This window comes from Python bivittatus, unplaced genomic scaffold (assembly GCF_059951505.1).
Source record: "Python bivittatus isolate LINGU-HERP-01145 unplaced genomic scaffold, Pbiv_v1 ctg000700_np1212, whole genome shotgun sequence".
Classification (NCBI taxonomy): domain Eukaryota; kingdom Metazoa; phylum Chordata; class Lepidosauria; order Squamata; family Pythonidae; genus Python; species Python bivittatus.
This window is the reverse complement of record NW_028277098.1, coordinates 10,159,263-10,172,247: the sequence shown is the minus strand read 5'-3', so window position 1 is coordinate 10,172,247 and position 12,985 is coordinate 10,159,263. Positions and strand designations below refer to the sequence as shown.

The following is a 12,985-nucleotide window of genomic DNA, read 5'->3' as shown; positions in this document are numbered from 1 at the left end:
TGAATTTTGACCCACAACTGAATTTTGAATAATGAATTGGCAGGAATTCAGAAGAATTAGCAATTGCTCTTCTTGGCTTTTCTTTTTTAAGCAGGGGAACCAGAAATCTCTCCTTTTCTCTATCCTCTCACAAACTAAAAATGACCCCATGTTATAGGCTGGTCTCAAATTTCTGAAGATGCCCAATATTATTCTGCTTGCATTATTAGAGTAGTTTTTGCTAATGGATAATTAAAGTCTACTTCCTAACATCACTTTGTGAATGTTTTGAATAGGCTGAAGGAAGACAAAAATGAATGAATGGTCATAAAAACTACTGGGGCCTTTATATGAAAAAAATAGAAAATAATGACATAAGTAATTTCTTGTATTTATTTACTGATTATAGAGTCCATTCCCTAGATTGGCCAGTTCACAATATGATACAGAAATAATTTAAATTATCCCCTCAAAACTAGCAGTCCAGATCACCACTAACCTTCAAAAGCCTGCCTAGATAAAATGGGTTTCACCACCCTGCAGAAGGCCAACAATGAGAGGGCCAGGCATATTTGTAGTAGCAAGGTGTTCTACAGCATTGGAGCAACCATAGAGAAGGCCCACCTCCAGGTCCAGGTCCTCCTCACTTCTAGGGGGAGCACTGGAATCCTAAGTATCACCTTTCTCAATGCCCTCAGAGAGTGGGAAGAATCGTTTTGAAGGATTCGGCCCTCAACTCAACATTATCTTGTTTCTCAAGCCTCTGATAATTGAGGCACGCTTTCTTTTAACAAAAATTGGAGGCACTCTTCACTCTTACACTTTCAATGGTTTGCTTCTAGAACATGCACAAGAAAGAATGCCATGCCCTTAGAAACCATACTTTATGAATGTCTGAGGGCAAGTATGTCTGTAGGACCTCTGCTTTGAGAATAATTGGATGTTTTAGCACACATGCAGACATATTGAAAAACATCTGCCTTCGCTTACTCCCCATGGAGGTTAAATGTAACGAGTGACAGAGATGTAAAATTCATCTTTTCCTGCAAGTAGAAATTTTGAGCGTATAGGAGACTTTCAGGTTTCAATTAATATTATTTCTAAAAGCACACCAACAGTTCTCTGTTGTGACAGTAGTAGGTCTCAACACATAACTTTACTGAATAAGATATGGAAATAGATATAGTTATATCTTTTTGTTGCTTCTTAAGAATATGCAGGCTGATTAACTACAAAGAGCAGTTTAGTTAAGCAGAATCTAAGCCTTAACACTAACCCTGAACAATGAATGGCACTTTGACAAGGACAGAACCCATGAGATTCCTAGCTACGCATTCATATTCAGAAGTATCCTCTTTACGAGCAACTGCAATACGCAGAGAGCCATTTGTCAAAACAGTCATTCGGTCTTGATTCAGAAGAGGCCAGCCTTGACGAGACCATTCAATAGTTGGACGAGGTTCTCCTTCTGCTTGGCAATTCAGCATTGCTGTGGTTCCAGCATCAACAATAGTCTCTACTGGTTCAATTTTAATAACAGGCGCACCTAAGAGAAACAAAATATTCCTGGTTAGCTGGGTATTGTAGTAAATCAGTAAGAGCAGAGGACTCTTTCCCCTTTCAACATTTCTCTGTTCTATACTATAGTGCAGCATTATTTCCAGTTCTCTTATTTATAGATACTCCTTTTCATTTACTATCCTATTTTCATTTTTATGGTCATAAGTGGCAGGCATTTTTGTTATTATATCAAAGCCAGTTTGAGGTAAGTGAGAGACTGTGAGTGGGGAGTGAGCAATCCACAGCTGGCATCTGCAACCTGAACCCTTTTTTATGCCTCAAAAGCCTCCAAGGATTACTCTGCAAAACTTCAGTAGCAAATTTCTGAATGTTGGAAGCTATTTCCTGCATTTTCTGCTTTTACCCTTGGGAAACAAAAGAAATAAAGATCAATTTAGCATGCCTAAATCAGGAAAAGGGAAAAAAAGAAAAAACCTCAGGTATGGCGAAGAATTCCAAAAATCCAGATCCATCTGAAATGTCTGAGGCTGTGCAAAACTACTCCTCCTTGACAAGAAGGAGATGAAGGAAATGAAATCTGAAAGCAAATTCATGCTAAAAAATATATTGTTTGAGATTCATTTATGAAGTTGACTAAGGGCTCATTGGCATGGTACTATATCTTTAAACAATCTCTTGTTCAGATTCTGAAACTGAAGGGGAAGTAAGTTGAAGAGAGTATGTGTTAAAGAATTTAGCTTGTTTGGAAGCTACAAAGATTTATAAATACAGTAGATACATCTGATTGCAACATTCTTAAGAAATTGTATGAATACAGTTCTGTAGCTTACTATGTAAGGTAAGAGTTACACGGTGTTCAACCACACCAGCATCATTTGTAGCTACACATATATATTCTGCAGCATCTTCATTCTGAAGAAAAATAAACACATTATCAGAAGATTGTTCAGTCTGGAACTGACTACATTAAGCAATATCTTAGAAACTTGCAAATGTTAGCTAAATGACTTTTTTTTCAGTATGTGGATAGAAACTTAGTTCATTTCATGAAAAGGAAACCACATTTCTACATATGATCCAATTTCCACTGGCCATGTTGACTGGAAATTCTAGTAATCTGGAGTATATAAGTTTAGGCAAGATTGGTTTATAGTGTGCTGATATGGGAGGATAGCCTGGCAAATCAGAAATAAAATAAAGATATTTGTAATACTGCACTGCTTGGGAATTCCTTCTACATGTGTTGCAAATATGACTCCCATAATTCCCAGCCAGCATGGCAAAAGCCATGCATTGGAATTGTAATTCTGCCATATCTAGGGAACTTTAGGAAAATCTGGAGTCATACACAATCATGCATTCTTGCAAAGATATTTTAGAATATATAAAAAAAGAGAAACTGTAGCAGTTACAAAAAGTAAATGTTGAATTCATAACCCTTAAAATTGTCATGAAGGTAAAATGGGATAATCCTAGGAAAGCCTCTTCCTGGAAGAAAATGGGATACAATCATGTATAATTAAATCCAATTATTGTATTAGTACAGTGCTAACTTACTACTGTGCCATAGATGGCAAGGGATCCATTGTTAAGTTGTCTGATTCGATCACTCATCAAAATGCCAACTCCTTTTTTGCTCCATTGAATAGTTGGAGGAGGGTCTCCTCTGACTTCACAATTGAGAATGGCATTGCCACCTAAGGGTTCAATCCGACTGGAATGATAATCTCCCATGAATACTGGAGGCTCTGAATTTCAAAATAGTAAGTATAAGCAACTATGTAGAAAATAAAAGTTTGATCAGAATTGAAACCCCCAAAGCTAAGAAACACTACATGGGTCTAAAACATGATCCATAAATATATGAAATTTAGTCATGATATTTTTCTAGGCATTTCTGCTATTTTTGAATCATTTTGAATGTAAGACATTTAGTTAATTATAATATGTACACAATTTTGTTTCAGCTCTAATTTGAAACAGAAATTTTAATTCTAACTATTGATGAAAATTAAATACTTTATTTTTGTAAGCTGAATAGTTCATTGTCATTATTCCTCCTTGCCATACATAGTATTGTAGTTAGATGGAATATGAAAGTAGAAATCAGTGAAACAATGCCCAAACTTACCAGCAATACATACCTTTAACATAAACAAATCCAAGAGCCTTGATAGAACCAGCTAGGTTTTCTGCCATACACACATAGGTTCCTGAGTCTTCCTTAGACACTCTTTCAATAACAAGTTTACTCAGTCCATTCACTCCATCATATTGTGCTGGCCAAACAAGAAAAGTTAAAGAAAAATAAGCCAACATAAATTAAAATATCTTTGGTAAAATATATTTTATTCATTAAAACATGTTTTGAAGCCATGTATTTGGATATTGACTATTTCTATAATTGACATAGCTTTGCAGTAAAAACAAATAAAAACCCACCTTTGGAGTTAGAGGCAATCATATTGCCTTCTTGTCTCATGTTCTACTTACAATACAGGTAGTCCTCGATTTATGACCATTCATTTAATAACCGTTCAAAGATACGATGGTACTGAAAAAAGTTACTTATGACCAGTCCTCGCATTTACAACTGTCGCAGTATCCCTGTGGCCACGTGATCAAAATTCAGACACTTGGCAACTAGCATGTATTTACAACAGTTGCAGTGTCCCGGGGTCATGTGGTCAACATTTGCAACCTTCCCAGGGGACTTCCAACAAGGAAAGACAATGGGGAAAGCTGGATTTGCTTAACAACCACGTGATTCACTTAACATCCATGGTGATTCTTTTAATGACCACAGCAAAAAGGTCATAAAATCAGGTACAACTCACTTAACAACTGCATCACTTAGTAATGGAAGTTCTGGTCCCAATTGTGGTTGTAAATCAAGGACTGCCTGTATATCTTTTATAATGGAGCTTTCTGCTGGTTGTTTTCCAGCTATTGAACTCCTTCCAGACAAAGGTGTCTCTAAACATAACCATATTTAGGAAACTAAGGCATCTGGTAGCCAGAGTTAAGGAGGTATTTAGTGGCTTTAAGGGTTTGGGTATCTGATGTTTTAGTAATACAATTTATGGCTGGGGATTAAAATAATAAAATATGTTTTACTAGTCCCAAAGCTGCAGGTTAAAACTAAAAAATATATATACATGAACAAGCCATATGACCCAGTACTATTTTTTTTTTTTTTTTACTACCACTATGGATTCCTCACTCTCCCCTCATCAGCTCACCAGGAGGATTTCTTTTGCAAATCACACCCCTCATCCCACCAAAAAAAAAAAAAAAAATGGACACACACCCATAACTACTGAAATATGCACAGGTTACATGGGATGGAAGGATGATTATTTGTTTTTCTGTCTGTGAAGGGGAAGGGCTGCCTGTGTATCCCTGGAGGGCTAAAAGCTCTCTGGTGGGGCTGGACAGTAAACTCAGGACTTGGCAAATCAGAACAGAGATTGAGCTTTGATTCACTGCCCACATCCTTTGTACTCCGTTTTTGGCTGAGCTGAGCTGAGTAGTGATTGACCAAATGTGCTTTCTGTGAACTCAGGAGTTGCCATTACACAGACCACACTGAACGGTGTGTTTTGGATGTGCAGATGGTAAAAGGAAACACAAAGTTTATCTTTACAGTGTGGGGGGAATTCTTTTCAGTCTGAAGGAATGCTCTGTATCTCATTTCACAGCCTACTGTTAACTGTCCTTTCCTGGATTAACTTACCTGGGATAATATTATTGTTAAATGTCCATTTAATGTTGGGGACAGGAACTCCAGTTGCTTTACAAGTTAATTGCAATTGTTCTCCTTTGTTTAAAGCCACATCTCCAGGGAGTTCAGTAAAAGCTGGGAGCACATAAACTGTTAAATTGACAGTATGGGTGTCTTCACCAGCAGCATTGCTGGCAATACAGGTATAGCTCCCAGAATCTTCAGGCTAAAGAGAGGGGGAAAACAATTCCATATACACAGCACAGATTAAACAAAAGGCAAAATCCTGTTAATAAATATAATAGCCATTTGTACTAAGGAGAAAATCTCAGAAAGTGTTTAAATAATGTTTGCATGTGGATTGGAACCAGCCAGCAGGACACCAGCAACAAAATGTCTCATTGTGATTTTTGGCACTCTCTTCGAAAAGGAAAGGAAAGGAAAGGAAAGGAAAGGAAAGGAAAGGAAAGGAAAGGAAAGGAAAGGAAAGGAAAGGAAAGGAAAGGAAAGGAAAGGAAAGGAAAGGAAAGGAAAGGAAAGGAAAGGAAAGGAAAGGAAAGAAGAAAAAAAATTGCTCCCAAATGATAGGACATTATAAAGAGGTTAGGTATTGAGTTTGTCACAGGTTGAAAGAAGATGCAACAGAAGAAACATTGTACTCCTTCCCCACCAAATTTCCATTTTTTAAAAAAGGCAAGCAGCTACAAATTACATTTATCAACAACAACCATGTCTAAGCTAGGATTGGATGTCAGAGCTGACAGGTAGCACTAGGGACGGATGGACATGAAGAGACAAATGATGAAATGTGCATCATGCAAATGCCCCAATTTACATATTTGCATCAGATGTTGGGCAACAAGTGCATAGCTGTAGTGTTTATATGATTACATCACCATGGGTGTTTTATCATTTTGGCAAAATTGTAGTTTGCTGTGCACACCGGTGTTGCTGTAGTAGTGGGTTCTTGCATGAAAAGAAAATTGGATTAGATTATTTTTATATTCTAAATCCGAACAGACAGGGAATCCCAGTTGAAGGGATAATAGGCACACACAGAAGAATAAACCTGCTAACCATTTGCATTCAATCTTCTGTTTTTCAGTACATATTTATTTTCCTACTGCTACCACCTTCTGCCCTATAAAAAGTTATCCACTAAAAGGGAGGCATTTAGTACAATGTTCATGATTAAGAAAATAAAGGCAGTCCTGATCCTCACTCCCATTGTTCCTAAGCATGCTGTTTAACTGAAGCTTACCTTAGCATTGTCTATAATGAAGTTTCCATATGGTTCAGAGCTGTGTTTAGCTAAAGCACTCGTGTCATCTTTCCTCCAGGTCACTGATGGTGCTGGGATTCCATCAGCAACACAAGACAGAACTACATGTGAATTTTCAACAACCATATAGTGGTCCTCTGCAGCATGGATTTTTGGTGGGACTAAGAAATTTTTAAAAAACACACAAATAATTGCTTTTATTAAAATTAGACATTTTGTATATGCATATGGGTACATGTATCACTAAGGAAGGGTCTTCAACATCTATTAGGGGACATTTGTATAGATGGTGATTGAGAATGATTTGTTTGATTTGGAGAAAGTAACACTATTGGAAATGATAGCTAAACATTCTAGGCATTTTAGTCCAACACATCTGGATGGCTGAAGAAGGTTGAAATATAGCACCGTATTCTACAGAAATATAAGATGTGATAAAACTGGAAAAAAAGTAATTTTAATAGGGAAATTTGGGAACTAGCAAACATTTACCTATAAACCCTTAAATTATATAGGCAATAAGATTATCTTTAGTTTATCAGTATGCAGTATTCAGAGCTCACATCCAGTATTCTGCCACAAATAAAGAATTCTATTCTATGCAGCTATAATCCATCAAAGTATAGGTTTTAATTTTAACACTGCTATGTTCAGGGCAAATATCTCAGAGCACTGTAGGTATCTTTATATGAATGATCTTTTTAAAAATAAATTTCATTCCACTATAACATTATTTTTTCCACTGTTCCTACAATCTTTGTTTGGGAGTGGGGAGGAATGTACAGATGATCAGGATCGGATGGGATGTTACCCAACAAAGCAAGCCTACACAATCCAAAAGATGTGGCATCTTGGCTCCTGCAAGGAGATTGATGGAACCTAAGGGCTAATTGGATTGTGTAAGGGGTCAAGCCTTTGGACAAAGCATTCTGATTGGTTTAGGATGTTTGGGTAACTGCCTTTCTCATCCTTTTTAGAATTAGATTGAGATCTGGATACAGTCCAGAAAATCAGCTAACACAACACCGTGCGTTTTCTATCCTGCCAGCACATGACTAGGTATAATGTTTAGAGTAATTAGGAAGCTGTTCTAAGGTGAGTGCTGATTTTTTTTTTTAAAGCTCCCGATGCAAAAGCTGAGCAGGATCCATTCCTCTCCCTGTTGCCTCTCCCATGTCCCCACTTTGCGTTTGCTTCTAGAAGGCATCCGCCTCTGGTCTGCAGTTTTGCAGCTCTATAACTTACAGAATGGGCCACAATGGCTGCTGGGCTATGGTGTGTATATCTGTGTGCATACAACACCACTGCCTGGATCAATGGATTTTAATTGACCATCTTCTCATTTCAAGTGGCTATCATTGCAGACTTCATCAGTCATTGGTGGAGTGGGTTACTGCCATTGGTCACTGTTGTTGGTGGTTTGGAGGCAGGGCCATTTTGATCCTTCCCTTCTTGGCTATGTAAAAACAAAATGCACTAAAATTTCAGCCAGCTATAGCAGATCCTATCCTCTGTGTCCAGATTTGTAGTTATACGGTGATGTGGTTAACAATGTATAATATCAGGTTTCCAGCCATTATTTTCAGGGTGAGTTTAATTCTCTGCAATAGTCTGTTGATTAAAGCAATCATTATATGTTTATATGTGGAATGAGAAATGTAAAAGCTGGCCATTATTTTAGCTTCCTCAATGTTTAATAAACTAACTCAAGTTTTCCAGGTCTTATTTTACTTACCAAGGACAGTGAGTTCCATACTGGAGCTGCTGGATCCAGCCATATTAGTAGCTGTGCATGTGTAACGCCCAGTATCTGTAGGCTGAACGAAGGCAATCTGCAAAGCCCCTGTGCTGAGAACTCGTCGCCTCATGGACTCTGTAACTAGCTGTCCATTTTTTTGCCATGCAGTCACAGGTGAAGGGTAGCCTTCTGTTTCACACAACAGGGTGACAGGTTTATCCACAACAACCACATATTCTTTGGGATGGGATTTGATAGCTGGAGGAACTGAAAAGTCATTGCTCAATTGAATTTTTGCTTGAATTTTGATTCAGAGGCAACAAATCAACTTTACATACATTTACATACATACAGTACGTATATGCAATACACTTCCCCACAAACCGACCTATTTGAAATGTCATTTTATTCCTGGCTAACCGTTTTAAACATTTGATGCTTGCAAGGAACTCTATATCAGTAAGGGAACTGATATCCAACATTCTCTATTTAAAGATTTCCTTGGCCTGGTATCCAGCTGAGAAGAGATATTGGATTGATAGCCTGTGAGATAACTTTAATAAGTTTGTTTTTCCATTTGGTGGGCTGAGCCATAGTTTCTTCCAGGCACATTCTGGGTAGCCTACCAGAGTCCATTTGGAGAACCCTCCACAACAGGTAAAAGCTTTAACTGTTGAGTAGCTATATTCAGGGTAGTTACCATGGAGACTGGCATATTCTTGTTGGTTCCAGGATACTTCTTAAAAATGGGTCTGGTTTTGTTCAAGCACTATTCTGCACCATAGGTCAGCACTGGAGCTATTTTTATCTTGTAAACCTTTGACTGATTTGCTGAACTAAATGCTATGTCCCCCCCCCCCCCCCGCTTTCCTTCATTAAGTTCTAAAAGGATACCTTTCTTAGGGACAGTTCTTAACACAACACTCCATGAAAAGCGCTCTTAAATCATGTCTATTGTTTTCTATGGTAACATCAAATAACAAAGTTGTGGCTTACGTATAAAACTTACCTTGAATTTTTAATTTGATCTTCCCAAGAGCAGTGCCTGCTGGATTCTGAGCAACACACATGTAAGTTCCAGCATCTTCAGCAGCAGCTTTAGCAATCTGTAGGCTGCCACTGGGAAGCATTGTATACCTATTCCCTAGAAACACATACAGAGTATGTTAAATAAGACACAAAGGAAGAGCAGGTTAAATCCTAGACAAGTTATATGAGGAATAAGAGAAGGAACTAAATTTTGAATAAAAAGACATATGGACCATTTTCAGATATTTACAAAAAAATATAAAAATAGATAAGGGGGGAGTTTAAACTGCACACAGTTACCCCTGGATAGATTAGTAGAGAGCATCCTAGGTGGTTAGTCTGTTTTCTGGTAAATTGGTGTTTTGTCTACTACAGCAGCCATCTTGTGAATAGGCAGGTCTGCCATGGCAGTCATGCGGTGAGGGAACTCAAAACATGTGCATATTTTACAGAAATGCCTCTGGGTCAGCAAAGTGGCCTATCCCTTTTTGTAGAATACAGAAATGTAGGACAAATTCCCTTTCAATTATGTGTGGCTAATTACTCTGAAGGGAATTGAAAATTACGATCAAAACAAAATACCTGTTGTAATAACACTGACCCCTTCCTTTTGCCATGATATTACAGGATGAGGCGTGCCTAGTGCTTCACAGGGTAGGAGGACTGGGTTGTTCAGAATAACGTCTAATGCTCCAGGTTGCACTCGTATTGTCGGTGGTTCTAACAGGAGCACAAAAAAAGAGTTGGTTAATGATCTAAAAAAAACACTCCTTACTGCTTTCTCTATATAAATTGCTTTTTAAGCGGGGGGGAGACCTTTCTCTGAGTGCTTCTACCAAACGAAAACCCATAAACTATAAATTGCAATATACAGCTGCCCAAACATTCCACCAATAGCAACTTAAAACATTTTTATTCTCAAGATTTCAAGAATTTAATATTAAGTAAAAATGGCTTGTAGGGTAAGAGCAGAGCTAAACATATAATCACAATATTCCAGGTGGAAGAATTTTCCTCTATAATGTAGAAAGCTAGCAGACAGGTGAAAGATTTAATTACGATTTATTTCTTGGATATGTTTATTCCTAAACCTTGATAGGCTTTCACATGGAAGGAATAAAGAATGTCCATGCCAGATCTGCTACAGCCATACCATTTGTCTGTTCTGAATGTGTAGAAAGCACTTATATTTATAGTTGTGCGGAAGAAAAATCCGTAAATGAGATAAGAAACATACAAGTTCCCACCTCACCCTGAACATGAAGGGTGATATGTCTATGGGCAGAACCAGCAGCATTCCTTGCAGTGCAGGTATACTTTCCTGCATGGTCCAACTGAGCAGAACTTATGTTGATAGCACCTAAAAAGAAGAGATGAGAAACTGCCATCAATTATGCTAAACAGTGATTAATGACCCTTGGCAATTCTCCGGTGGTGTAAGTACAATTCCAGGAAAAATGAAACCAGTGTTTAGAGTCTGAAATGTTCCAATGGAATAACAATATGTTCTTCAATCTTTTCTATTCTGCATTACATCTAAAGTGAGAGGTTACTATATCACATCTAAATTGGGCAGCATAAGACCATCAGAACTCCAAGAGGAGGATCATCCTAGGCTGGGCAATGATTGAAGAGATATATGAAGAATTTAGATATTGCTGCAGACTTGATGTGAAATACGTTCCTGACAAAATGTCCTATTTTACATAGCAGATAAGAGCAGCCATACTTAACTCTCTACCTTCCTCAACATTTTTTCATTACAACACCCCACCACCATCACATCACAACTCTGTTCAGCTATATACTGTTTTTGTGGCAGGACTTTCCATCACAAACATATGTGTAACTTGGGCAAGAAGAAATGAAGTTGGATGAGGAGGTAAAGTGGGAAAACAATTGGCCTGAGCAAGGGCATGCATGCTTTCCTGTGGACAATTTATCCCTTGCAAATCACTCCTTTCATTCTACTGCTTTCAGCTGGCAAAATGAGACCCAAATGTCTAGAAACAATACATTCCCAATAGGTCCAGTCAGACTCTCTGACCCAAATGGAAAGTGAAATTGTCAGAAACATTTTCCCCAGATCCCAATGTGTATTCAGGATCCCTGTAGATCCACAACCTGAAGACAGAATTCTGAAGCCATTTCCTCGTGAGGGACGTTTCATTCCGTTCTTGGTCCAGTGGACTGTCGGCACTGGAACACCTGATGCAGTGCAAGGGATGACTATCGGGGACGACTTGGTTACTAATAAATCTGTAACCTCATCTGCTATGGATGGTGGCACTAAAGTAAATAAAAACAAATATAAGTATTGATCATTTATATTGTGATGATGTCCCCTTGAATGACCTACAATTGCCAGAACAATAAGAACAAAGTAATGGAAATACCATCTATCTATCTATCTATCTATCTATCTATCTATCTATCTATCTATCTATCTATCTATCTATCTATCTATCTTGTTTATATAATACATAAAATGTGGGAACAATCCATCCTGATTTCTTTCCAAGGCAAATGATAAGATAGCCCAGTAAATTTACTTCTTGATTCAAAAGCCACATAAGTAGAGCAAGCTGCATTCAGTAATGTGCATACAGTAATAAGAAAAGGTGTATACATTAGTGTGTGTGTGTGTGTGTATGATATGATATGATACATATTAGGAAAAGATTGATGTAAAATGTATAAAAGATGAGTATGTTAGGTAAAATAGCATATAGAAAAAAATATGGATCTTGATGTTTCTTTTTTAAATGCAAAATGATTAAAAATACTTTATGGAATGGATTAATTACTGACTAATATATGGGATACAAACAAAGCAGATATTAAAGTAATTTACAGATCTACAATACAATGTCTTATAGTACCATATTGATTGGATGAATTTTCATTCTGTGCAAAAGAAAAGGTTTAGCAAGTCCCAGAGTTGAAAAGAAAAATGAGCAAGCCCCAGAGTTCAGCATCGACAACTTTCCATTTAGCTATCATCACCTTTCTTCTATTTTTAATTTTATTTTTGAATCTGATTTTCATCGTTAAAATAAAATTCTCCAACTGAAACTTCCTAGCAGATAAGCTTTAAAAATTTACAAGAACATATTCCAGTGTTAATACTGTACCTTCTACCATGAGACTAATGGTCCTTTGATCTTTGCCTGCTTCATTTGCTACTGTACATTCATAGAGTGCAGTGTCTTCTACAGTAGGAGAAAGGATTACTAGTGATCCTGAAGATAAAAGCCTTGAAGAAAGGATAAAAAGAATTATTACAGTTCACTGCAGTGTTTGTCACAGGAGATATATTTCAGATACTGTTACTAAGCAAAACAGCAGTAGAAACATAGATTTCAGGCATTATTCTCTTCTAGAATTTTTGGTTTGAGGCAGAGGTTCTCACTAAAATTTTCTCTGCATCAAATTGAAATGATAGGTTTGGAAACTTGATGTCCGGGGATTCACTTCAGATCTAATCATTGTGCCCAACCCAAAATTAATCAGGATTTTGTTCTTCTAATGTTTTTATTAGTTATTATCATCTAATAATCATAATAACAAGAACCAGCAAGGGCCTCTGATCTTAATCCTGTTTCTCAATCTGGCTATCACTGCTTCCAGGCAACTGGCAAAAACCAGCATGGCTTTTCTTGATACAGGTGAAAATGAACGAATTGTTATCATCACACTGAACTAGAAGGTG

General features: G+C 37.4%; 1 protein-coding gene across 12 annotated transcripts in view; it reads right to left on the bottom strand.

Annotated features, from left to right (window-relative positions):
- The window catches only part of HMCN1 (hemicentin 1), a 329,972-nt gene that overhangs the window by 29,637 nt on the left and 287,350 nt on the right, over positions 1–12,985 (bottom strand). For all 12 annotated transcript variants that reach the window (XR_015798470.1, XM_088153961.1, XM_088153962.1 and 9 more), the window contains 12 exons: positions 12,408–12,529; positions 11,398–11,562; positions 10,526–10,633; positions 9,856–9,993; positions 9,254–9,388; positions 8,242–8,511; positions 6,486–6,667; positions 5,237–5,450; positions 3,645–3,779; positions 3,058–3,248; positions 2,331–2,412; positions 1,256–1,525 (listed from right to left, as the gene is read on the bottom strand). Coding sequence is in view for 11 of the 12 variants with exons in the window: in XM_088153961.1 (XP_088010087.1) it covers positions 1,256–1,525; positions 2,331–2,412; positions 3,058–3,248; positions 3,645–3,779; positions 5,237–5,450; positions 6,486–6,667; positions 8,242–8,511; positions 9,254–9,388; positions 9,856–9,993; positions 10,526–10,633; positions 11,398–11,562; positions 12,408–12,529 (2,012 nt within the window). In the remaining variant the exon portion in view is untranslated. The remainder of the gene's footprint in view (positions 1–1,255; positions 1,526–2,330; positions 2,413–3,057; positions 3,249–3,644; positions 3,780–5,236; positions 5,451–6,485; positions 6,668–8,241; positions 8,512–9,253; positions 9,389–9,855; positions 9,994–10,525; positions 10,634–11,397; positions 11,563–12,407; positions 12,530–12,985) is intronic.